The sequence below is a fragment of the Salmo salar genome, chromosome ssa13 (genome assembly GCF_905237065.1).
Source record: "Salmo salar chromosome ssa13, Ssal_v3.1, whole genome shotgun sequence".
NCBI classification, from domain to species: Eukaryota; Metazoa; Chordata; class Actinopteri; order Salmoniformes; family Salmonidae; genus Salmo; species Salmo salar.
In genome coordinates, this window is record NC_059454.1 from 16032357 (window position 1) to 16058190 (window position 25834).

Here is a 25834-nt window from a genome sequence, read left to right on the forward strand (position 1 = left end):
TTGGGTTCTGAGGGACTAGCCAGCCGATTGACTAAAGTGCCCTGCTTTAGAGCCTACTTTAGAGGAGGACTGCAATCACCCTGTAATGTGTGATACTTAACATGCTGCAGAAATAACTGCCAGCTGAAACAGGAAGAGAGAGGAAGAGAGAGAGACCACAGCCAAGACTTGTTAATATTCTGAATCAGCCTTACCATAAAACAAATAATTTACTCTTAAATATTACAACATACCATTTTAAAGTATTTACCATTTTCAAAATGGTATACTGTACAGCCATACAGTAGGCGCTGCTGCAGTGCCAAAAGTAAGATAAAGTTACCCTTATACTCTGATCTAAGGAGAGTGTGCAATACCCCCTAATGTTTCAGGTTAGGATTTATCCCCCTAATGGTTAAGGTTAGGATTTATCCCCCTAATGGTTAAGGTTAGGATTTATCCCACTAATGGTTAAGGTTAGGGTTTATCTCACTAATGGTTAAGGGTAGGATTTTGGGAGGGTAAGCTGATCGTTGATCTGTAACTGTGGGCAACTTGTTATTGGAGCGAAGGGCCACCATAGCGTGGTTGTTTGTCCCCACCCCTGCAGTAGATCATACTCCCATGAGGTCATAGTTTACATGCGAAGTCTGGACGGATCATTTATAATGGTCAAAGATCTTATTTAGAATAAAAAAAAACAGTATTGTAAATACATTAAAGAACGAGTGGGAGAGGGTTGTGTGAGCGTTGACGCTGACGTAGCTGAAGGCCTGGACAGAGAAACGTCTGTTTTACCCCTGGCCTGTACTACTGTGACCAATACATAATGATGCATTTATTTATTTATTTGTTCATTTTCGTTATTTCGGGGTGCTTGGACACAGTGGCTCAGTTGTGGTGTGGTTTTGGCGTACATGTGTTATTCATGTTCAAACATTGCGGTTGTCTCCATCCATATTCATGCTTCTAGAAGCCAGACGGTCTGTATGGAAGTATAGTATCCTGTATCACATTCACCTCTGTAGGATACACTACCAGTAAGGACACACATACTCACTCTTGGTTGACTTGTGTAGGGCACCCACTCAGCCCAATCAAAACTCTTCTCTGTCCTAGAACCCCAATGGTGGAACCAGCTTCCCCCTGAAGCTTGGACAGCGGAGTCCCTGCACATCCTTTGAAAACATCTGAAACCCTACCTCTTCAAAGAGTATCTTAAATAAGACATCTCAGTCTTTCCCTACTATCCCAGCTAGCACTGACTTTGCTGATCACTTCTTTATTTGTGGACAAATGTACTTACTACGACTGTGATATGTTGTTGTCTCACCTAGCTACAGTATCTTAAGATGAATGCACTAACTGTACCTCACTCTGGATAAATGACTAAAATGTTAATGTAGAGTCTTTCTTTAGGTCATTCTGCTATACATACAAAGCAGACTGTGTTAGTGTAGAATCTAGACGTTAGTGTCTAGCAGGTTTAATAGCAGATCAACTTACGGGCACAGCTCTTTGGCAACATGGGACACTGTCTCCAAGATGATTCTTCCTGGCAGCTCTGTCATCGCTTGCTCTGGCCTAGTTTCATTGGACGCCTTTGATACTGAAAGAGAGAGTAATAGAGACTGTCCCTTCACCTTTCCCCCCTCGCTTTTTCTCTGTCTAGATTATCTCTACTTCACTGTCCACATACCGTACGTTCCATTTTCCTTTATTCTCTTTCTCTGTATCTTATGTTTCCGTTTCTCTTTGTCTTTGTCCTGTGTTGTGGTCTTTACAACGTCGTGCAGCTTGGAATGCCTGAATAAACTCTCTGGGATTATATGTGGAATATAAAACTGTCAAAGTCACACTTCTTAACTTCCTACATACCTCTATTTTCTCAGCAAGAACCCTTATTCTCCCTCTCCTACTCTCTCTCTCCCGCTCGCTCTCTCTCGCTCTCTCGCTCTCTCCCTACCTACCTACCTACCTACCCACCCACCCAACATGTTTTACATCAGCTCAGGACAATCTGGTCACTGTTGAGTCTGATCCATATGGATGGGTAGTGGACATCTAGCAGTGGAGGCTTCTGAGGAGAGGACGACTCATGAAAATGGCTGGAACGGAGTGGATGGAATGGCATCAAAACATGTATGACGTATTTTACACCATTCCACCTATTCTGCTCCAGCCATTACCACAATCAATATGGATGAGTAGGGGACATCTAGTCTGATCTATATGGATGAGTAGGGGACATCTAGTCTGATCTATATGGATGGGTAGGGGACATCTAGTCTGATCTATATGGATGGGTAGGGGACATCTAGTCTGATCTATATGGATGGGTAGGGGACATCTAGTCTGATCTATATGGATGGGTAGGGGACATCTAGTCTGATCTATATGGATGGGTAGGGGACATCTAGTCTGATCTATATGGATGAGTAGGGGACATCTAGTCTGATCTATATGGATGGGTAGGGGACATCTAGTCTGATCTATATGGATGGGTAGGGGACATCTAGTCTGATCTATATGGATGGGTAGGGGACATCTAGTCTGATCTATATGGATGAGTAGGGGACATCTAGTCTGATCTATATGGATGAGTAGGGGACATCTAGTCTGATCTATATGGATGGGTAGGGGACATCTAGTCTGATCTATATGGATGAGTAGGGGACATCTAGTCTGATCTATATGGATGAGTAGGGGACATCTAGTCTGATCTATATGGATGGGTAGGGGACATCTAGTCTGATATATATGGATGAGTAGGGGACATCTAGTCTGATCTATATGGATGAGTAGGGGACATCTAGTCTGATCTATATGGATGAGTAGGGGACATCTAGTCTGGTCTATATGGATGGGTAGGGGACATCTAGTCTGATCTATATGGATGGGTAGGGGACATCTAGTCTGATCTATATGGATGAGTAGGGGACATCTAGTCTGATCTATATGGATGGGTAGGGGACATCTAGTCTGATCTATATGGATGAGTAGGGGACATCTAGTCTGATCTATATGGATGAGTAGGGGACATCTAGTCTGATCTATATGGATGAGTAGGGGACATCTAGTCTGATCTATATGGATGGGTAGGGGACATCTAGTCTGATCTATATGGATGGGTAGGGGACATCTAGTCTGATCTATATGGATGGGTAGGGGACATCTAGTCTGATCTATATGGATGAGTAGGGGACATCTAGTCTGATCTATATGGATGGGTAGGGGACATCTAGTCTGATCTATATGGATGGGTAGGGGACATCTAGTCTGATCTATATGGATGGGTAGGGGACATCTAGTCTGATCTATATGGATGAGTAGGGGACATCTAGTCTGATCTATATGGATGAGTAGGGGACATCTAGTCTGATCTATATGGATGAGTAGGGGACATCTAGTCTGATCTATATGGATGAGTAGGGGACATCTAGTCTGATCTATATGGATGGGTAGGGGACATCTAGTCTGATCTATATGGATGAGTAGGGGACATCTAGTCTGATCTATATGGATGAGTAGGGGACATCTAGTCTGATCTATATGGATGAGTAGGGGACATCTAGTCTGATCTATATGGATGAGTAGGGGACATCTAGTCTGATCTATATGGATGGGTAGGGGACATCTAGTCTGATCTATATGGATGAGTAGGGGACATCTAGTCTGATCTATATGGATGAGTAGGGGACATCTAGTCTGATCTATATGGATGGGTAGGGGACATCTAGTCTGATCTATATGGATGAGTAGGGGACATCTAGTCTGATCTATATGGATGGGTAGGGGACATCTAGTCTGATCTATATGGATGGGTAGGGGACATCTAGTCTGATCTATATGGATGAGTAGGGGACATCTAGTCTGATCTATATGGATGAGTAGGGGACATCTAGTCTGATCTATATGGATGGGTAGGGGACATCTAGTCTGATCTATATGGATGGGTAGGGGACATCTAGTCTGATCTATATGGATGAGTAGGGGACATCTAGTCTGATCTATATGGATGAGTAGGGGACATCTAGTCTGATCTATATGGATGGGTAGGGGACATCTAGTCTGATCTATATGGATGGGTAGGGGACATCTAGTCTGATCTATATGGATGAGTAGGGGACATCTAGTCTGATCTATATGGATGAGTAGGGGACATCTAGTCTGATCTATATGGATGGGTAGGGGACATCTAGTCTGATCTATATGGATGGGTAGGGGACATCTAGTCTGATCTATATGGATGAGTAGGGGACATCTAGTCTGATCTATATGGATGGGTAGGGGACATCTAGTCTGATCTATATGGATGGGTAGGGGACATTTAGTCTGATCTATATGGATGAGTAGGGGACATCTAGTCTGATCTATATGGATGAGTAGGGGACATCTAGTCTGATCTATATGGATGGGTAGGGGACATCTAGTCTGATCTATATGGATGAGTAGGGGACATCTAGTCTGATCTATATGGATGAGTAGGGGACATCTAGTCTGATCTATATGGATGGGTAGGGGACATCTAGTCTGATCTATATGGATGAGTAGGGGACATCTAGTCTGATCTATATGGATGGGTAGGGGACATCTAGTCTGATCTATATGGATGGGTAGGGGACATCTAGTCTGATCTATATGGATGAGTAGGGGACATCTAGTCTGATCTATATGGATGGGTAGGGGACATCTAGTCTGATCTATATGGATGGGTAGGGGACATCTAGTCTGATCTATATGGATGAGTAGGGGACATCTAGTCTGATCTATATGGATGAGTAGGGGACATCTAGTCTGATCTATATGGATGAGTAGGGGACATCTAGTCTGATCTATGTGGATGAGTAGGGGACATCTAGTCTGATCTATATGGATGGGTAGGGGACATCTAGTCTGATCTATATGGATGAGTAGGGGACATCTAGTCTGATCAATATGGATAAGTAGCGGACATCTAGTCTGATCAATATGGATGAGTAGGGGACATCTAGTCTGATCTATGTGGATGAGTAGGGGACATCTAGTCTGATCTATATGGATGGGTAGGGGACATCTAGTCTGATCTATATGGATGAGTAGGGGACATCTAGTCTGATCTATATGGATGAGTAGGGGACATCTAGTCTGATCTATATGGATGGGTAGGGGACATCTAGTCTGATCTATATGGATGAGTAGGGGACATCTAGTCTGATGTATATGGATGGGTAGGGGACATCTAGTCTGATCTATATGGATGAGTAGGGGACATCTAGTCTGATCTATATGGATGGGTAGGGGACATCTAGTCTGATCTATATGGATGAGTAGGGGACATCTAGTCTGATGTATATGGATGGGTAGGGGACATCTAGTCTGATGTATATGGATGGGTAGGGGACATCTAGTCTGATCTATATGGATGGGTAGGGGACATCTAGTCTGATCTATATGGATGAGTAGGGGACATCTAGTCTGATCTATATGGATGAGTAGGGGACATCTAGTCTGATCTATATGGATGAGTAGGGGACATCTAGTCTGATCTATGTGGATGGGTAGGGGACATCTAGTCTGATCTATATGGATGGGTAGGGGACATCTAGTCTGATCTATATGGATGGGTAGGGGACATCTAGTCTGATCTATATGGATGGGTAGGGGACATCTAGTCTGATCTATATGGATGAGTAGGGGACATCTAGTCTGATCAATATGGATAAGTAGCGGACATCTAGTCTGATCAATATGGATGAGTAGGGGACATCTAGTCTGATCTATATGGATGAGTAGGGGACATCTAGTCTGATCTATATGGATGAGTAGGGGACATCTAGTCTGATCTATATGGATGAGTAGGGGACATCTAGTCTGATCTATATGGATGAGTAGGGGACGTCTGGTCTATATGGATGGGTAGGGGACATCTAGTCTGATCTATATGGATGAGTAGGGGACATCTAGTCTGATCTTTGTGGATGAGTAGGGGACATCTAGTCTGATCTATATGGATGAGTAGGGGACGTCTGGTCTATATGGATGGGTAGGGGACATCTAGTCTGATCTATATGGATGAGTAGGGGACATCTAGTGTGTTGGTAGTCTAATCTGTACTGAACATAAATATAAATGCAACATACAACAATTTCAAAGATTTGACTGAGTTACAGTTCATATGAGGAAATCAGTCAACTGAAATACATTCATTAGGCCCTAATCTGTGGATTTCACATGACTGGGAATACAGATATGTGCTCCTGAGTGGCGCAGCGGTCTAAGGCACTGCAACTTGTGTCATGGAGAGTCTATTGAAACATGGAGCTCCCGGGTGGTCTTAGGCACTGCACTCAGTGCTAGAGGCGTCACTACAGACACCCTTGTTTGAATCCAGGCTGTATCACAAGCGGCCATGATTGGGAGTCCCATAGGGAGGCGCACAATTGGCCCAGTCGTTCGGGTTTGGCCGGTGTAGGCCGTCATTGTCAATTAGAATTTGTTCTTAACTGACTTGCCTGGTTAAATAAAGGTAAAATAAAAAAATATTGATTTGTTGGTCACAGATACCTTTAAAAAATGGACTTCACACTAGGGCCTCAGGATCTAGTCATGGTATTTTGTGCATTCAAATTGCCATCGCTAAAATGAAATTGTGTTCGTTGTCTGTAGCTTATGCTTGCCCACACCATAACCCCACCGCAACTATGAGGTCTTCTGTTCACAACGTTGACATCAGCAAACCGCTCGCCCACATGACACTATACACAAGATCTGCGGTTGTGAGGCAGGTTGGATGTACTGCTAAATTCTCTAAAATGACATTGGAGGCGGCTTGTGGTAGAGAAATTAACATTCAAATCTCTGGCTACAGCTCTGGTGAACATTCTTGCCGTCAGCATGCCAATTGCACGCTCCCTCAAAACATGAGACATCGGTGGCAATGTGTTGTGTGACAAAACTGCACATTTAGAGTGGCCTTTTATTGTCCCCAGCACAAGGTGCACCTGTGTAACGATTATACTGTTTAATCAGCTTTTTGATATGCCACACCTGTCAGGTGGATGGATTATCTTGGCAATGAAACATGGGACCAACACTTTACATGTTGCGTTTCTATTTTTGCAGTGTATATGGATGGGTAGGGGAAGTCTAGTGTGTTGGTAGTCTGATTCATATGGATGAGTAGCTAGGGGAAGTCTAGTTTGTTGGTAGAAAGGAATATATTTATCCAGTGTTGGAGCTGTGTTTACTGAGAGTGTGTTGGGAAGCATATACAGTATCTGAGCCAGACAAAGGCTTCTCTCTCCTTCTCCCCTGGTATTCAGTCACACTTTTTGTACAACACTTCATTCACTGTAATGTAAAGGCTAGCAAGCCACCATGTTGATAATGAGCAAGCCATAAAACAGACAAAGGAAGTTGATGTGGAAACAATCAGAGACATAGACAGATGTTGGTGGTGTTCTGTAGATAGGTGATTTAAGTGATTAGTTGTCTGTGTGGCCTTTCCAAAGTACTCCACTGGGTCATAGATCCCTATAGATCAACTGGTGTCGTCAGATCAGGAGAGATCCATGATGAAGGGACCAGTGCCTTTCATCCTATAATGGTCTCCATCTGACCAACCACATAGAGAGCAGAGATGGGAGAGGTAAAGGAGTTGAAGTCCCTCCTGTCGCCTCGACAGGCTTAGCTCTAATAATGTGGGGTTGATGGGGAGGTTGAGGAAGTATGATTAGCCATAGTATGGTTGATATTATAGCGCATTCATCAGGAGTAACCTAGCGATGTTAGCCTGAGTTCATCCTGACTTTTAGTCACCCCAGGGGCATCGATGGGGGTTGCAGACAGGTAACAGGCAGTGGGTGATGTATGTGGTATGAGGATATTTCTAGTCATAACAGATGTAACAGAACTAAGATGATATCCCAACCCTCATAGCCATAGTACTGCAGGTTAGACGTTGTGTTCCTGTTACTGTATTTTCATATTACTGCAGGTTAGACGTTGTGCTCCTGTTACTGTATTTTCATATTACTGCAGGTTAGACGTTGTGCTCCTGTTACTGTATTTTCATATTACTGCAGGTTAGACGTTGTGCTCCTGTTACTGTATTTTCATATTACTGCAGGTTAGACGTTGTGCTCCTGTTACTGTATTTTCATATTACTGGTAGGAGCTGTGGGGTGGAAGAGAGATGGACATTGGTGTAACCCAGCGATGTGACCCAGCGATGTACTGTAACTCAGAGGAATAACCCAGCGGAATAACCCAGAGGAATAACCCAGCGGAATAACCCAGCAGTATAACCCTAGCACTTCATAGTATTCCATTGTGGAGCGATGGATATGCTAGAAGTAACGAAAAGAGAGGAGAGGTAGAGGTGGACAGAGAGCAGCTGTGGTCCCAGCTGGGTGGCCTAACTCCCTCCCTCCCTCCCTCCCTCCCTCCCTCCACTGGATCAAAGCTCTGGCAATTCCTCTATCAAAAGGAGAAGAAAAAGAAAAGAATTAATTCTAATGGTGCTGGGAGCGGAGAAGTAAAGCATTTGGGTAATTACCCAGCAATCACTGCAGCATTCCACAGCTGAGGGGGCAGAGATAGGGCCCTGAGCTTAAAGAGCAGGGACAAGGATCAACTGAAACATGCGCACACACAGACACACACACACAATGACGGTTGAAACTTAACTGCCACATATGTTATCCGTCTTCATCTATGTGTCAGGTATCTCCTGTTTCCCTTCTTTCGAGTCCAACGCAGTGAAAATAAACCCTGCCTTCTGCTTTCTCAGACAGTGTGTGTGTCTGTGTTCCTGTGTTAGGGTCTAATTGATATGTATGAATGCAATGGAGGGTGTGTGTGAGGTTTATGGAGGAATGTGGGGGGAGAGGGGGAGTATGTCTGGTTGTCATGTGTGTGAGGGTGAGGCAGCCCCCATCTGAAAATGGACGTCAGTTTATGTTAATTGTGTGTGTGCGGGCGTGCGTGCATGCGGCCCTCAAGGGTTAGCAGTATGTAACTTCAGAATATCTCCATATGTTATACTGGGAGACAGAGAGTTGTGACTGTGTGTCTGTCTGGGTGTGTGTTAGTTTGTCATTGAGTGTCTGCTTGCATGTTTGTGTGTATGACACAGAAAGGCTTTGTATTTCTAAACACGGCGTGGTGGTTACCAGAGAATGTTAGGGGATCATGGAGGAAGCAGCTCAGGCTGTCACAGGCCCACCTCCTAATCGGAATGAAGCCCGTAGAAAATTCTGTCTCTCTGAGTTGCTCTCTTTCCCAGACTCCCAGACCTTTTTCCATGACTTTGTGGTTGGCAAGACCCTGGCTGCTGGCGTGACAACACTGTACGCTGTCAAGGTGCTGCTCATTCTGGTTGTAGGCCATTGGTGGTTTGGCGTCGGCAGGCAGGTATACATTTTATAGGCAGAGCACACACATGCACATATAGATGGCATGCAGTATTGCATGTGGACATGCTCACACAAAGGCCTCTGCTGTAGTATTTATGGTGTGTTCATACACTGTGTCCTGCTGGTTATAGTGTAGATGGACAGTCGGCAGGTCCATAGACCACAGAACTCAACAGTCTATACTCCATCCCTCCACCAGAGGAACTGTTATTTAAGTACCCTTTATCTCTCAATATCCTACAATTCCATAGCAGGATGCTTTGACCAATATTCCTGGGAAAAAAAGGAACTTCACGCTCAAATCATAATCATTTCTCGTCAGTTTTTGCTGAAAATGAGAGACAATGACTGAAAGGTCTTTCCTCGTTTAAAAAATGTGTCAATGATTTCAGAACTTTTGGTCCGCTGCTCTCCCCTCCCTCTCACGGGCTCCACTCATCTTATGATGTCATGGCGCTCTGTCGTTCTGGTCGATAGCGGATGAGTAATGTGTCCTTGAGCGAAGGAGCATGACATCACAAAGGTCGGGCGAGTGAAACGGAGAGCGGTGTCATTCTCCAGTGGAGTGTTTCAGCCCTGGGGTTATGGTAGCTATGACTCCGTTGTCAGCCTGTCAACTTCCCAGGTCTCTGTCAATAAAGCACACCTGTCCATGTCACCACAAACAATCGTCTGTCTGACAAACATTTTATTTCTACACTTGTCTGTAGAGGCTTTGGATATTACGCTGTTTGAAATGTAATTTACATGGAGATACTTCAGGTTCAGAAATGCTTCAGCTGAAGGTATAGTTGACAGCCGCCTCAGTAAACCTAGACAGACATTCCGTCTGGAGTAGCGCAGTGTTACCACTGGAGGGCAACAGCTCACAGTATGTGGTCAGAAGAGGTTGTCCAGACTACTAACCAGAGAGAGGCGGTTAGCTCATCCCCAGTTAGTCCTGGGACATATGAGCATGGCCGGGTCCCAAATGGTCCAAGAGTGTGCACAGCTGTCATCAAGGCAAAGGGTTTGAAGAATCTCATATATGTTGATTTGTTTAACACTTTTTTGGTTACAGCATGATTCCATGTGTTATTTCATAGTTTTGTGCCTTCACTATTATTCTAGTATCCATTTATATGAGAGAGAGAGAGAGAGAGAGAGAGAGAGAGAGAGAGAGAGAGAGAGAGAGAGAGAGAGAGAGAGAGAGAGAGAGAGAGAGAGAGAGAGAGAGAGAGAGAGAGAGAGAGAGAGAGAGAGAGAGAGAGAGAGAGAGAGAGAGAGAGGCTGCATCATTAAAACAAACATGTAGTATGAAAGGTCACGGGATTCTATCAGGTTATTTTATCATGCATCCAAACGAGCCCTCTGTGATGAAACACATCCGAGAGGCCTTTCCCTAGAGGAAGTCAAGGAGTACCAGTAAACCTCTGGAGCGTTGGAAACCTGGACATCAACAAACTCTCTGAGTGTGTGTGCGTGCCCGAAAGAGAGAAAAACATGGGTGCAATGAGAGAGAGGAGAGGAGTGAGAACAATACATGTAGATCTTGTTGAACTAATGCAGTTGAAAGAAGCTGTACATTCTTCCTAATCCAACAAATTGATCTGGATCCCACTGTTTCCAATTATACTACTGCATTTATGTGACCTAGTTTTCCTCTACTGTAGGTAAGAACACCTCTTACTTACACCTCTAGGGGAGAATACTGTGTTATGTCGTTCAGTTTGTGGTCGTGGTTCTTGTCCCAGTCTCTGTGTGTGTTCTTTCTCTTCCGACCGCCTGGGTGAAGACTGCCATCTTATCATATTTTCAGAGGTTATGACAAACCTCCCCCAAAAATTATTGCCTTTCAAAAAGAAGACCAATTATTGTTTGGTATTTTTATTGGTCCCAAAAAGTTTAAAAAAATACAAAGATTGCATTTTTACGGTCGTCACGCTTTGCTCCTTGTTCTTTTGTGTGTTCTGCATAAATTCATTCTCCGAGGACCGGTTCCCAGTTCAGAGTTTAGATAGAGCACAGAACCCTACCAGGTCATCTGAGTTTGTGGTTCTGCGCCGTCCAGACAGAGCTCCTTGTAGATTAAGACTTCACCAGAGGAACCAGACGTGATACTGTTTCAGATGCAATGTCTCCTATAACATTAGATTTCCTGACAAATATGCTCTCTCTTATCATGAATGTGCGCTGTGTAATCATAAACCGCGTACAGTGGCGGTTGGCCGGGTCAGAAACTAGTATCTAGTGTGGCTGGTTTTAGCTGGACTGTCAGGGTTGAGGTCAGGGGCCGCTAGCATCAATCCCAATGTGGACGGGGACCTGTCTTTGTCCTATCGCTGTGTCGATTAAAGTTATCCCAGTCAAAACAACATGTCTGTAAACAGTGGTGAGGCCGTGTGGGAGAGGACAGAGACTGACGTCGTAGTGTTGATGCTACAGTGCCTACCTCACTGACTGCTCCATGGGAGTCAGACGGCCTCTACTGTAGCTGGTCTGGAGGAGTGGCGTCGTGTGTCATGGAAGAGGGACAATGGTGTGTAGTTGGTTTGTACTGCAGTTGTACGAAATGTGTAAAAGTGACGGAATGTGTGTGCATTTGCACAATCCTCTAAAATGGAGGGCCACTGATGGGATGTGGTGGATGTTATCTGTGTGCTTGTCTTGTTTCTAGATATTAAGTATCTCTATGTGTCGGAGATGATGACAGTGATTTCTTGGCCCAGAGTAGAGTAAATCAACTACTGTTAGGGGGCCTTCTGCTTCCCAATTGTCATTATAGGCTTTGCGTGATATATTGTTGTCTCTACCTTCTTGCCCTTTGTGCTATAATCTTTCTACCATGTTTTGTGTTGCTACCATGTTGTTGTCATGTTGTGTTGCTGCCTTGGTATGTTGTTGTCTTAGGTCTCTCTTTATGTAGTGTTGTGTTGTCTCTCTTGTCATGTGTGTTTTGTCCTATATTTTGATATATTATTATTTATTTATTTTTATGGTAGGCCGTCATTGTAAATAATAATTTGTTCTTAACTGACTTGCCTAGTTCAATAAAGGTTAAATAAAACAATAAACTAAATAAATCCTGCTCTTTGCCTGTCCACAAAAGGCCTTTCTTTCAAGACAGCGATCCATGTAGCTAACCGTTGGGGTCGGAGAATTCCAGCAGAATTCCTCACCATTCTTTCCCATATCGGAGAATAACGCAACTTGCTCTCATCCGGGAGGTTGAAAGTCCAGTCGCGTTTAACGTTTTTCTTCGTGATTTCACGGAAGGCCGCGCGGCGAGGCTAAATGTTTCGTCGGGTGGTTGTTATTGTGCACTGGCTGGCCAAAGCAAACTGAGTCTAGTGGAGAGTGGAATCATTATGTAAGAGCGATATGGTCAATTTGCCCTGAAATAAGGCTATGTGCTGCCCACTGGGACAGGGAGCAGGGGGGGGGGGTGTGCGTGCTGCTCGTGCGTGCATTCTCAGCCTCCATTCTCAGCCTCAACACAACCACAGGCTAAACTTTGTTTGTTTATGGCTTATTTTGTTTACTCCCTGGTGCAGATAAGAGCGATCATTCTTGGGTTTCATTCTTTCTCGAGGCCTGTTTATCTCCTCCCAGTCCAATGTGTGTAACCTACAGACAGTTTCTCTCTCCTCCCAGTCCAGTGTATGTAGCCTGTAACCTGTAGCCTGTTTATCTCTCCTCCCAGTCTAGTGTGTGTAGCCTGTAACTTGTAACCTGTTTATCTCTCCTCCCAGTCCAGTGTGTGTAGCCTGTAACTTGTAGCCTGTTTATCTCTCCTCCCAGTCCAGTGTGTGTAGCCTGTAACATGTAGCCTGTTTATCTCTCCTCCCAGTCCACTGTGTGTAGCCTGTAACCTGTAGCCTGTTTATCGCTCCTCCCAGTCCAGTGTATGTAGCCTGTAACCTGTAGCCTGTTTATCTCTCCTCCCAGTCCAGTGTATGTAGCCTGTAACCTGTAGCCTGTTTATCTCTCCTCCCAGTCTAGTGTGTGTAGCCTGTAACTTGTAACCTGTTTATCTCTCCTCCCAGTCCAGTGTGTGTAGCCTGTAACTTGTAGCCTGTTTATCTCTCCTCCCAGTCCAGTGTGTGTAGCCTGTAACATGTAGCCTGTTTATCTCTCCTCCCAGTCCACTGTGTGTAGCCTGTAACCTGTAGCCTGTTTATCGCTCCTCCCAGTCCAGTGTATGTAGCCTGTAACCTGTAGCCTGTTTATCTCTCCTCCCAGTCCAGTGTATGTAGCCTGTAACATGTAGCCTGTTTATCTCTCCTCCCAGTCCAGTGTGTGTAGCCTGTAACCTGTTTATCTCTCCTCCCAGTCCAGTGTGTGTAGCCTGTAACTTGTAGCCTGTTTATCTCTCCTCCCAGTCCAGTGTGTGTAGCCTGTAACATGTAGCCTGTTTATCTCTCCTCCCAGTCCAGTGTGTGTAATGTAGCCTGTTTATCTCCGATAGCCTGTAGCCTGTTTATCTCTCCTCCCAGTCCAGTGTGTGTAGCCTGTAACCTGTAGCCTGTTTATCTCTCCTCCCAGTCCAGTGTGTGTAGCCTGTAACCTGTAGCCTGTTTATCTCTCCTCCCAGTCCAGTGTGTGTAGCCTGTAACCTGTAGCCTGTTTATCTCTCCTCCCAGTCCAGTGTGTGTAGCCTGTAACATGTAGCCTGTTTATCTCTCCTCCCAGTCCAGTGTGTGTAGCCTGTAACCTGTAGCCTGTTTATCTCTCCTCCCAGTCTAGTGTGTGTAGCCTGTAACCTGTACTGCCTGTTTATCGCTCCTCCCAGTCCAGTGTGTGTAGCCTGTAACCTGTAGCCTGTTTATCTCTCCTCCCAGTCCAGTGTGTGTAGCCTGTAACCTGTAGCCTGTTTATCTCTCCTCCCAGTCCAGTGTGTGTAGCCTGTAACATGTAGCCTGTTTATCTCTCCTCCCAGTCCAGTGTGTGTAACCTGTAGCCTGTTTATCTCTCCTCCCAGTCCAGTGTGTGTAGCCTGTAGCCTGTTTATCTCTCCTCCCAGTCCAGTGTGTGTAGCCTGTAACCTGTAGCCTGTTTATCTCTCCTCCCAGTCCAGTGTGTGTAGCCTGTAACCTGTAGCCTGTTATCCCTCCTCCCAGTCCAGTGTGTAGCCTGTAACCTGTAGCCTGTTTATCCCTCCTCCCAGTCTAGTGTGTGTAGCCTGTAACCTGTAACCTGTAGCCTGTTTATCCCTCCTCCCAGTCCAGTGTGTGTAGCCTGTAACCTGTAGCCTGTTTATCCCTCCTCCCAGTCCAGTGTGTGTAGCCTGTAACCTGTAGCCTGTTTATCTCTCCTCCCAGTCCAGTGTGTGTAGCCTGTAACCTGTAGCCTGTTTATCTCTCCTCCCAGTCCAGTGTGTGTAGCCTGTAACCTGTAGCCTGTTTATCTCTCCTCCCAGTCCAGTGTGTGTAGCCTGTAACCTGTAGCCTGTTTATCTCTCCTCCCAGTCCAGTGTGTGTAGCCTGTAACCTGTAGCCTGTTTATCTCTCCCCCCAGTCCAGTGTGTGTAGCCTGTAATCTGTAGCCTGTTTATCTCTCCTCCCAGTCCAGTGTGTGTAGCCTGTAACCTGTAGCCTGTTTATCTCTCCTCCCAGTCCAGTGTGTGTAGCCTGTAACCTGTAGCCTGTTTATCTCTCCTCCCAATCTAGTGTGTGTAGCCTGTAACCTGTAGCCTGTTTATCTCTCCTCCTAGTCCAGTGTGTGTAGCCTGTAACCTGTGGCCTGTTTATCTCTCCTCCCAATCTAGTGTGTGTAGCCTGTAACCTGTAGCCTGTTTATCTCTCCTCCCAGTCCAGTGTGTGTAGCTTGTAACCTGTAGCCTGTTTCTCTCTCCTCCCAGTCAAGTCAACATTAAATACAATTGTTTCGTAAACAACAATGCAGAGTTAAGATAAAAAACAGAAATAGTGACACAAGGAGTAACGAATAACAATAACGAGTGAAAGTAACATGGCTATATAGAGAGAGATACCAGGACTGAGTCAATGTACAGGGGCATGAGATAATTGAGGTAGCTACACTACATATACACAAATATGTGGACACCCTTTCAAATTTAAGATTCTGCTATTTCAGCCACACCCGTTGCTGACAGGTGTATAAAATCGAGCACACAGCCATCTCCAAAGACAAGCATTGGCAGTAGAATGGCCTTACTGAAGAGCTCAGTGACTTTCAACGTGGCACTGTCATAGGATGACACCTTTCCAACAAGTCAGTTGGTCAAATTTCTGCCCTGCTAGAGCTGCCCTGGTCAGCTGTAAGTGCTGTTATTGTTTTAGTGGAAGCGTCTAGGAGAAACAACAGCTTAGCCGCGAAGTGGTAGGCCACACAAGCTCACAAAACGGGATCGCCGAGTGCTGAAGCGCGTAAAGAGTAGATCCAAACTACCTCTGGAAGTAACGTCAGCACAAAAACTGTTTGTCGGGAGCTTCATGAATTGGGTTTCCATGGCCAAGCAACCGTACACAAGCCTAAGATCACCATGCGCAATGCTAAGCATCGACTGGAGTGGTGTAAAGCTTGCCGCCATTGGACTCTGGAACAGTGGAAACATGTTCTCTGGATTGATGAATCACGCTAAACCATCTGGCAGTCCGATGGACGAATCTGGTTTTGGTGAATGCCAGAAGAACGCTACCTGCCCCAATGCATAGTTCCAACTGTAAAGTTTTGTGGAGGAGGAATAATGGTCTGGGGCTGTTTTTCATGGTATGGGCTAGGCCCCTTCGTTCCAATGGAGGGAAATGGTAACGCTACAGCTGTCATGACTTCCGCCGAAGTCGGGCAGCGTGTTCGGGCAGCGTTCGGCGGTCGACGTCACCAACCTTCTAGCCATCGCCGCTCCATTTTTAATTGTTCCATTTGTTTTGTCTTGTTCTCCGCACACCTGGTTTATATTCCCTAATCACACTGCATATATATATTCCTCTGTTCCCCCCATGTCTTTGTGTGGAATTGTTTTGTTACGTGTTTAGTGTTACGCGCCAGACTGGTTTCCCTGGGTATCGTGTTTTGATCGCGCAACCTTGACAGAATTCTACACCACCCTTGGAGTCAGCAGGAGCAGGTACTCCGGTCAGAGGAGTCGAGGAACGCGTCCGAGAATATGCTGCAACATCTCGGCGCCACGATGGATCGTGTTGTCCAGACCATGGACCGCTGGAAGAGACAGGGAGTCTCTCCAGCGCCTCGACCAGCACAACCTGGGTTACCTCTACCCCTCCCTCCTGTATCCGGTCCCAGTCGGATGTGTCTCTCCCTTCCCAGGGAGTATGATGGGACGGCAGCAGGGTGCCAGGGGTTCCTGTTACAGCTGGACCTATACCTGGCCACCGTTCACCCAGCTCCCTCGGGAAGAGAGAGGGTGTTCGCCCTCATCTCGTGCCTCTCGGGGAGAGCTCTGGAGTGGGCAAACGCCATGTGGGGAGAAGGAGATACGGTGTTGCACCACTTCGAGGAGTTCACCCGCAGCTTCCGGGCAGTCTTCGACCATCCGCCCGAGGTTAGAGCGGGAACGGCTCTTCCACCTGAGGCAGGGGACGAGGAGCTCCCAGGAGTTCGCCCTGGAATTTTTAACCTTGGCGGCCGGAGCAGGATGTAACGACAGGGCCCTTATCGACCACTGCAGATGCAGCCTGCGCGAAGATGTCTGTCGGGAGTTGGCCTGCAGGGATGCCACCATCACCTTTGACCAACTGGTGGATATGTCCATTCAGGTGGATAACCTGCTGGTCTAGAGAGGGCTCTGTCAGTTCCATCTTCCAGCACCACCGCTTTGGTGCCAATGGAGCTGGGAGGGGCTTAGGGAGGCTGGAGGAGGGGCCTTCACGTGCACCATCTGTGGCCGCAGAGGGCACACTGCTGGTTGGTGCCGGGTTGATCCCTCTGGGAGTCGAGGCAGCAGGCAGGGCTCTCTGGCGTCACCCCAGGTGAGTCTGCACCACTCTCATCCAGAGTCCTCTGTTGTCCACCTGTTTATTCATGTTTGTTTTCCTGAGTTTTCCCCACATTCCCAGCATAAGGCGCTCGTCGATTCAGGCGCGGCTGGGAATTTTATCGACAGAGCGTTCGCCCTTAGTTTAGGGATCCCCATTGTTCCTGTGGTTAGACCCTTCCCGGTACACGCTCTGGATAGTCGACCATTAGGGTCAGGGTTAATTAGGGAAGCCACCATCTCCCTGGTCATGGTGACGCAGGGTAGTCACGAGGAAAGAATCAGTCTATTTCTCATTGACTCTCCTGCGTTTCCCATGGTACTAGGCCTTCCCTGGTTAGCTCGTCATACCCCCTACCTCTCATCGCCACGACGATTGAGTCAATGCACGGGGCGCGCTTTTTCACTAAATTGGATCTCAGGAGCGCTTACAACCTGGTGCGTATCCGGGAGGGAGACGAGTGGAAGACGGAGATTAGTACCACCTCAGGGCATTATGAGTACCTTTTATTTTTACTATTTTCTACATTGTAGAATAATAGTGAAGACATCAAAACTATGAAATAACACATATGGTTTGTCGAGATTGGTGTGGAAGAACAAATCAAAATATATTTTATATTTGAGATTCTTCAAAGTAGCCACCCTTTGCCTTGATGACAGCTTTGCACACTCTTGGCATTCTCTCAACCAGCTTCATGAGGAATGCTTTTCCAACAGTCTTGAAGGAGTTCCCACATATGCTGAGCACTTGTTGGCTGCTTTTCCTTCATTCAGTGGTCCAACTCATCCCAAACCATCTCAATTGGGTTGAGGTTGGGTGATTGTGGAGGCCAGGTCATCTGATGGAGCACTCCATTGCTCTCCTTTTAGTTGTCCTGTTGAAAAAGAAATGATAGCCCCACTAAGCACAAACCAGATGGGATGGCATATCACTGCAGAATGCTGTTGTAGCCATGCTAGTTAAGCGTGCCTTGAATTCTAAATTGTATTTATTTATTTATTTATTTATTTCACCTTTATTTAACCAGGTAGGCAAGTTGAGAACAAGTTCTAATTTACAATTGCAACCTGGCCAAGATAAAGCAAAGCAGTTCAACAACATACAACAACACAGAGTTACACATGGAGTAAAACAAACATACAGTCAATAATACAGTAGAAAAAAAAGTCTATAAACAATGTGAGCAAATGAGGTGAGATAATGGAGGTAAAGGCAAAAAAGGCCATGGTGGCAAAGTAAATACAATATAGCAAGTAAAACACTGGAATGGTAGATTTGTAGTAGAAGAAAGTGCAAAGTAGAAATAGAAATAGAAATAAATCACAGACAGTGTTACCAGCAAAGCACGTCACACCTCCTCTTCCATGCTTAACGGTGGGAATTACACATGCGGAGATGATCCGTTTACCTACTCCGCGTCTCACAAAGACACAGCGGTTGGAACCAAAAATCTCAAATTTGGACTCATCAGACCAAAGGACAGATTTCCAGCTGTCTAATGTCCATTGCTCGTGTTTCTTGGCCCAAACACATCTCTTCTTATTATTGGTGTCCTTTAGTAGTGGTTTCTTTGCAGCAGGCTCCGGACCGCGGACCTTCGCTGCAGGCTCCGTGCCATGGATCATCACTACTGGTTCCGCGCCATGGATCATCACTACTGGTTCCGCGCCATGGATCATCACTGGAGGCTTCGGACCATTAACCATCACTGGAGGCCTCCTACGGGGAGCTGGAACCGGTCTCACCAGACTGGGGAGACGCACAGGACACTGGGTGCGCAGGGCAGGCACAGGGCACACTGGGCCGTGGAGGCGCACCGGAGGTCTGGAGCTCAGGGCTGGCACACCCCGTCCTGGCTGGATGGTCACTGTAGCCCAGCAAGGGCGGGGCGCTGGTACAGGACGAACTGTGCTGCGCTGGTGAACCGGGGGTACCGTGCGTAGAGCAGGCGCAGGATAACCTGGGCTGTAGAGACGCACTAGAGACCAGATACGCTGAGCCGGCGCACTTCTTCCTGGCTGACGGCCAACTCTAGCACGGCAACGGTGAGGAGCTTGTACCGAGCGCACCGGGCTGTGAGTGCGCATGGGTGACACAGTGCGCATCACCGCATACCATGGTGCTTGTTCAGTCACTCGCTTCCCACGGTAAGCACGGGGAGTTGGCTCAGGTCTTAAAACTGCCTTAGCCAATCTACCCGTGTGCCCCCCCCAAATACATTTGGGGCGCTGCCTCTCGGGCCTCCGTTGTTGCCTTGCCTGTTGATCTCGTCGCTGTACCTCCCTCGCTGCTTCCACCTGTTCCCATGGGAGGCGATCCCTTCCGGCCTGGATCTCCTCCCACGTCCAGGATCCTTTGCCGTCCAGGATGTCCTCCCATGTCCAGTCCATCGGCCCACGCTGCTTGGTCCTTTGGTGGTGGGATCTTCTGTAACGTCCGTCGTTAAAGGTAGACCAAGGCGCAGCGTGGGTTGGGTTCATCATATTTTATTTAACGGTGAACCAGCAAAAACCAAAACAAGAAACAACACAACGACCGAAAAGTTTTGCAGGCTACTCACAGCAATACAAAAACAAGATCCCACAAACACAGGTGGAAAAAAGGCTGCCTAAGTATGGTTCCTAATCAGAGACAACGATAGACACCTACCTCTGATTGGAAACCATACCCGGCCAAAACATAGAACACAAAAACATAGAATGCCCACCCACCTATCACACCCTGGCCTAGCTAAATAGAGAAAACACAGCTCTCCTAGGTCAGAGCGTGACAATTTCATAGTTTTAATGTCTTCACTATTATTCTACAATGTAGAAAATAGTACAATTTAAGAAAAACCCTGTAATGAGTAGGTGTGTCAACTTTTGACTGGTACTGTATGCGTGAGTGTTTGCATAAAGTCAGTGCAAGAGAGTTAGTGCAAAAAAGGGTCAATGCAGGTATTGCGGGTCACCATTTGATTAGCTATTTAGCAGTCTTGTTTCTCAGTCTCATGGCTTGGGGGTAGAAGCTGTTCAGTGTCCTGTTGGATCCAGAACTGGTGCTCCAGTACCGCTTGCCGTGCGGTTGCAGAAAGAACAGTCTATGGCTTGGGTGGCTGGAATCTTTGAAATCATTTTGGGCCGTCCTCTGACCCCGCCTGGTATTGATGTCCTGGGTGGCAGGGAGCTCAGCCCCAGTGATGTACTGGGCAGTATGCAGTGCCCTCTGTAGTGGATTTTAGGATCTGAGGGCCCATGCCAAATCTTTTAAGACTCCTGAGGGGGATGAAGTTCTGCTTTGCTCTCTTCACAACTGAGGATCTTGAATGTCTCGACCCACTCCACTAGCCTGAACCTGTGGTAACTCCAGTTCCAAGAATGTCAAAATCAGTGTCTTATAGAACCACATTAGAAAGTGGGAATCAGTGTCCTAAAGGACCACATTAGACAGTGGGAATCAGTGTCCTAAAGGACCACATTAGACACTGGGAATCCATGTCCTTAAGGACCACATTAGACACTGGGAATCGGTGTCCTAAAGGACCACATTAGACGGTGGGAATCAGTGTCCTTAAGGACCACATTAGACACTGGGAATCAGTGTCCTAAAGGACCACATTAGACGGTGGGAATCAGTGTCCTAAAGGACCACATTAGACACTGGGAATCAGTGTCCTAAAGGACCAGAGCTGAGAAATGTCTCATCAACCATTAGACTCAATCTCAGCCACTTAAAGCTCCTTTACCCTAGTCCCTCCAGTGTGGAGAAAGACCCAGAGGGAACGACCCAGAGGGAATGACCCAGACAGAACAGAGCCATCCTCAGATGTAGGTCATCAGGCCAAGCTAGCCATGGCGACGTGAAACTTTCCCAACATGCCCGAAAGCGTTCGCTCTCCTATCGCCTTATCTTCCGTGGATTGACCTATCAGAGCTCTCGACTGGGTGGCATAATCACAACCATTAGCCTATCAAGATCTATCCAGGGGCCCTTGCTGCCTTTCCCACTTTCCCACCACTTTCCCTCCAAAGATTAACCCAAGATGGCCGCTCTCAAACCAGTCTCTGACTCCAGGGGATAAGAACACAAGAGTCTATGATTTAATTGGATTCATTTGTAAAATGGCTGTTGGAGATTTGGGCATTATCTATCCATGTACCCATGACTGGAATGCTAGCTCTCTCCCTCTTGGGCATTATCTACAGTATCTCTCCTCTGTGGTGGCTGTGGGGTTTATGTATGTTAGACCTAGGCTGTTCTCTTGCTTGTGATTAGTTTCTTACGTACATTAGATAATAATTCCAGTCTGTGTGTAACCCTAAAACCTGCTGAGGAAGAGAATCATTGATCAGATCTGTTAATGGTCCACGTTTTACTAATGATCCTAGTGATATAAAGAAACATGTCCCTATGTTATAAACAGCTCCTGATGGTAGAAATGATCAACAAATGTATTCAATGGTAAGGGCCAAACATGAGAGGAACTAGCTGTACCTCTATAAACTGGTTGTCCTTGTCATTGTAATGCTCCTCCGTCTCTTTGCCATAGCTGCATAATGGCTGGGAGTGTTCAGTTTCCTGTTCAGTGCCCTGCTAGTCTGTTGCTGGGGGCAGTTTGGGTACATATATATATATATCTGCTGTGCTACATGCTTGTGTTGATATAAGGATGGATGGACATCAGACAACGTTTGTTCAACAGCGTAGAGGGGATTTACAGTTATGCTTTAGGGACAGAGGGAGGGTGGGAGAGAGATGGAGAGAGGAGAGAGACAGAGGAGATGGAGAGAGGCAGAACACAGAAACACAGTTTGAGACAGATTCAGAGAGACCCTTGAACTGAATGGAGTAGTAGACTACTACTAACAGTGAGTCAGCAGGACATATCAACAGAGCGCTGTTAACTGAGAGGATGAAGAATCCACCGGAAGCTTTTAAAGCTAAATGGCTCCTCTGTTTACACCTCTATAAAGTCATACAAGAACATCTATCATTATCTCTGCAGGCATATCTCTAATTTTCTCTGAGCACACTGTATCTCAAGCCACATCTCTCTCATCTGGAAATGGAGATGTGGAGATAGTTAAAAGCAGGAAATTGAAGAATAAAGCCACGGGTGGAACACATATTAGTCAGCTGGATCAAGCCAGTTTATGTATTAGTCAGCTGGATCAATCCAGTTTATGTATTAGTCAGCTGGATCAAGCAAGTTTATGTATTAGTCAGCTGGATCAAGCCAGTTTATGTATTAGTCAGCTGGATCGAGCCAGTTTATGTATTAGTCAGCTGGATCAAGCCAGTTTATGTATTAGTCAGCTGGATCGAGCCAGTTTATGTATTAGTCAGCTGGATCAAGCCAGTTTATGTATTAGTCAGCTGGATCAATCCAGTTTATGTATTAGTCAGCTGGATCAATCCAGTTTATGTATTAGTCAGCTGGATCAAGCCAGTTTATTGTGGTCCTTTTATTTCTGTGCACTTCACTTCAAAGTATGCCTCTTGTTTTGGTATGTCTTGTAACCTTCATTATGATATGTCTGCCAGTCACTGACCTTTTATGAAAACAGATATAGGGCATGTACTGTATTTATGAAGGCCAAACTAACACTAACCTGACATTCACCTCTCTGCCCTCTCCCTCCCTCTAACACTAACCTGACATTCACCTCTCTGCCCTCTCCCTCCCTCTAACACTAACCTGACATTCACCTCTCTCTGCCCTCTCCCTCCCTCTAACACTAACCTGACATTCACCTCTCTGCCCTCTCCCTCCCTCTAACACTAACCTGACATTCACCTCTCTGCCCTCTCCCTCCCTCTAACACTAACCTGACATTCACCTCTCTGCCCTCTCTCTCCCTCTAACACTAACCTGACATTCACCTCTCTGCCCTCTCCCTCCCTCTAACACTAACCTGACATTCACCTCTCTGCCCTCTCCCTCCCTCCTCTAACACTAACCTGACATTCACCTCTCTGCCCTCTCCCTCCCTCTAACACTAACCTGACATTCACCTCTCTCTGCCCTCTCCCTCCCTCTAACACTAACCTGACATTCACCTCTCTCTGCCCTCTCCCTCCCTCTAACACTAACCTGACATTCACCTCTCTGCCCTCTCCCTCCCTCTAACACTAACCTGACATTCACCTCTCTGCCCTCTCCCTCCCTCTAACACTAACCTGACATTCACCTCTCTCTGCCCTCTCCCTCCCTCTAACACTAACCTGACATTCACCTCTCTGCCCTCTCCCTCCCTCTAACACTAACCTGACATTCACCTCTCTGCCCTCTCCCTCCCTCGAACACTAACCTGACATTCACCTCTCTGCCCTCTCCCTCCCTCTAACACTAACCTGACATTCACCTCTCTGCCCTCTCCCTCCCTCTAACACTAACCTGACATTCACCTCTCTCTGCCCTCTCCCTCCCTCTAACACTAACCTGACATTCACCTCTCTCTGCCCTCTCCCTCCCTCTCCCTCCCTCTAACACCAACCTGACATTCACCTCTCTGCCCTCTCCCTCCCTCTAACACCAACCTGACATTCACCTCTCTGCCCTCTCCCTCCCTCTAACACCAACCTGACATTCACCTCTCTGCCCTCTCCCTCCCTCTAACACTAACCTGACATTCACCTCTCTCTGCCCTCTCCCTCCCTCTAACACTAACCTGACATTCACCTCTCTGCCCTCTCCCTCCCTCTAACACTAACCTGACATTCACCTCTCTGCCCTCTCCCTCCCTCTAACACTAACCTGACATTCACCTCTCTCTGCCCTCTCCCTCCCTCTAACACTAACCTGACATTCACCTCTCTGCCCTCTCCCTCCCTCTAACACTAACCTGACATTCACCTCTCTGCCCTCTCCCTCCCTCTAACACTAACCTGACATTCACCTCTCTCTGCCCTCTCCCTCCCTCTAACACTAACCTGACATTCACCTCTCTGCCCTCTCCCTCCCTCTAACACTAACCTGACATTCACCTCTCTCTGCCCTCTCCCTCCCTCTAACACTAACCTGACATTCACCTCTCTCTGCCCTCTCCCTCCCTCTAACACCAACCTGACATTCACCTCTCTGCCCTCTCCCTCCCTCTAACACTAACCTGACATTCACCTCTCTGCCCTCTCCCTCCCTCTAACACTAACCTGACATTCACCTCTCTCTGCCCTCTCCCTCCCTCTAACACCAACCTGACATTCACCTCTCTGCCCTCTCCCTCCCTCTAACACTAACCTGACATTCACCTCTCTCTGCCCTCTCCCTCCCTCTAACACTAACCTGACATTCACCTCTCTCTGCCCTCTCCCTCCCTCTAACACCAACCTGACATTCACCTCTCTGCCCTCTCCCTCCCTCTAACACTAACCTGACATTCACCTCTCTCTGCCCTCTCCCTCCCTCTAACACTAACCTGACATTCACCTCTCTCTGCCCTCTCCCTCCCTCTAACACTAACCTGACATTCACCTCTCTCTGCCCTCTCCCTCCCTCTAACACTAACCTGACATTCACCTCTCTCTGCCCTCTCCCTCCCTCTAACACTAACCTGACATTCACCTCTCTGCCCTCTCCCTCCCTCTAACACTAACCTGACATTCACCTCTCTGCCCTCTCCCTCCCTCTAACACTAACCTGACATTCACCTCTCTGCCCTCTCCCTCCCTCTAACACCAACCTGACATTCACCTCTCTGCCCTCTCCCTCCCTCTAACACTAACCTGACATTTACCTCTCTCTGCCCTCTCCCTCCCTCTAACACTAACCTGACATTCACCTCTCTGCCCTCTCCCTCCCTCTAACACTAACCTGACATTCACCTCTCTGCCCTCTCCCTCCCTCTAACACTAACCTGACATTCACCTCTCTCTGCCCTCTCCCTCCCTCTAACACTAACCTGACATTCACCTCTCTCTGCCCTCTCCCTCCCTCTAACACTAACCTGACATTCACCTCTCTCTGCCCTCTCCCTCCCTCTAACACTAACCTGACATTCACCTCTCTCTGCCCTCTCCCTCCCTCTAACACTAACCTGACATTCACCTCTCTCTGCCCTCTCCCTCCCTCTAACACTAACCTGACATTCACCTCTCTCTGCCCTCTCCCTCCCTCTTTCTCTCCTCAGATAGAGAATCTTTTGGAGCAGTTAAAGGACAAAGACAAGCAGCTGGCGGGTCTGAGAGACAGAGTCAAGGGTCTCCAGACTGACTCCAGCAACACAGACACAGCACTGACCACGCTGGAGGAGGCCCTGTCTGAAAAGGTATGCTAGTCCGGGAGGACGGCAGAGGGAAAGAGTTGAAGAATATTAAGATAGAGGAAAAGAAAGAGGGGGATAGGGGGACAACGGGATTGAGAGAATGACAGAGTAGGAAAAAGAGGAGGGAGTCTCCAGCATCATAGACTGGACAGAGAGTATGAGAAGGAGAAAGATGAGTGTGAAGTGACAGAATTCCTTCCAGATAGAAAGGGATATAGATACGTAGATTGTCTGTAGATGAAGGACATGACCCATGCTGAGTGTAAAGGAT

The 25834-nt window shown here is 46.9% G+C and overlaps 1 protein-coding gene across 2 annotated transcripts in view; it reads left to right on the plus strand.

Moving 5' to 3' along the window:
* The window catches only part of LOC106566523 (ERC protein 2), a 448684-nt gene that overhangs the window by 136676 nt on the left and 286174 nt on the right, over window positions 1–25834 (plus strand). For both annotated transcript variants that reach the window (XM_045692987.1, XM_045692988.1), the window contains exon 7: window positions 25429–25566. In XM_045692987.1, the coding sequence (XP_045548943.1) occupies window positions 25429–25566 (138 nt within the window). The remainder of the gene's footprint in view (window positions 1–25428; window positions 25567–25834) is intronic.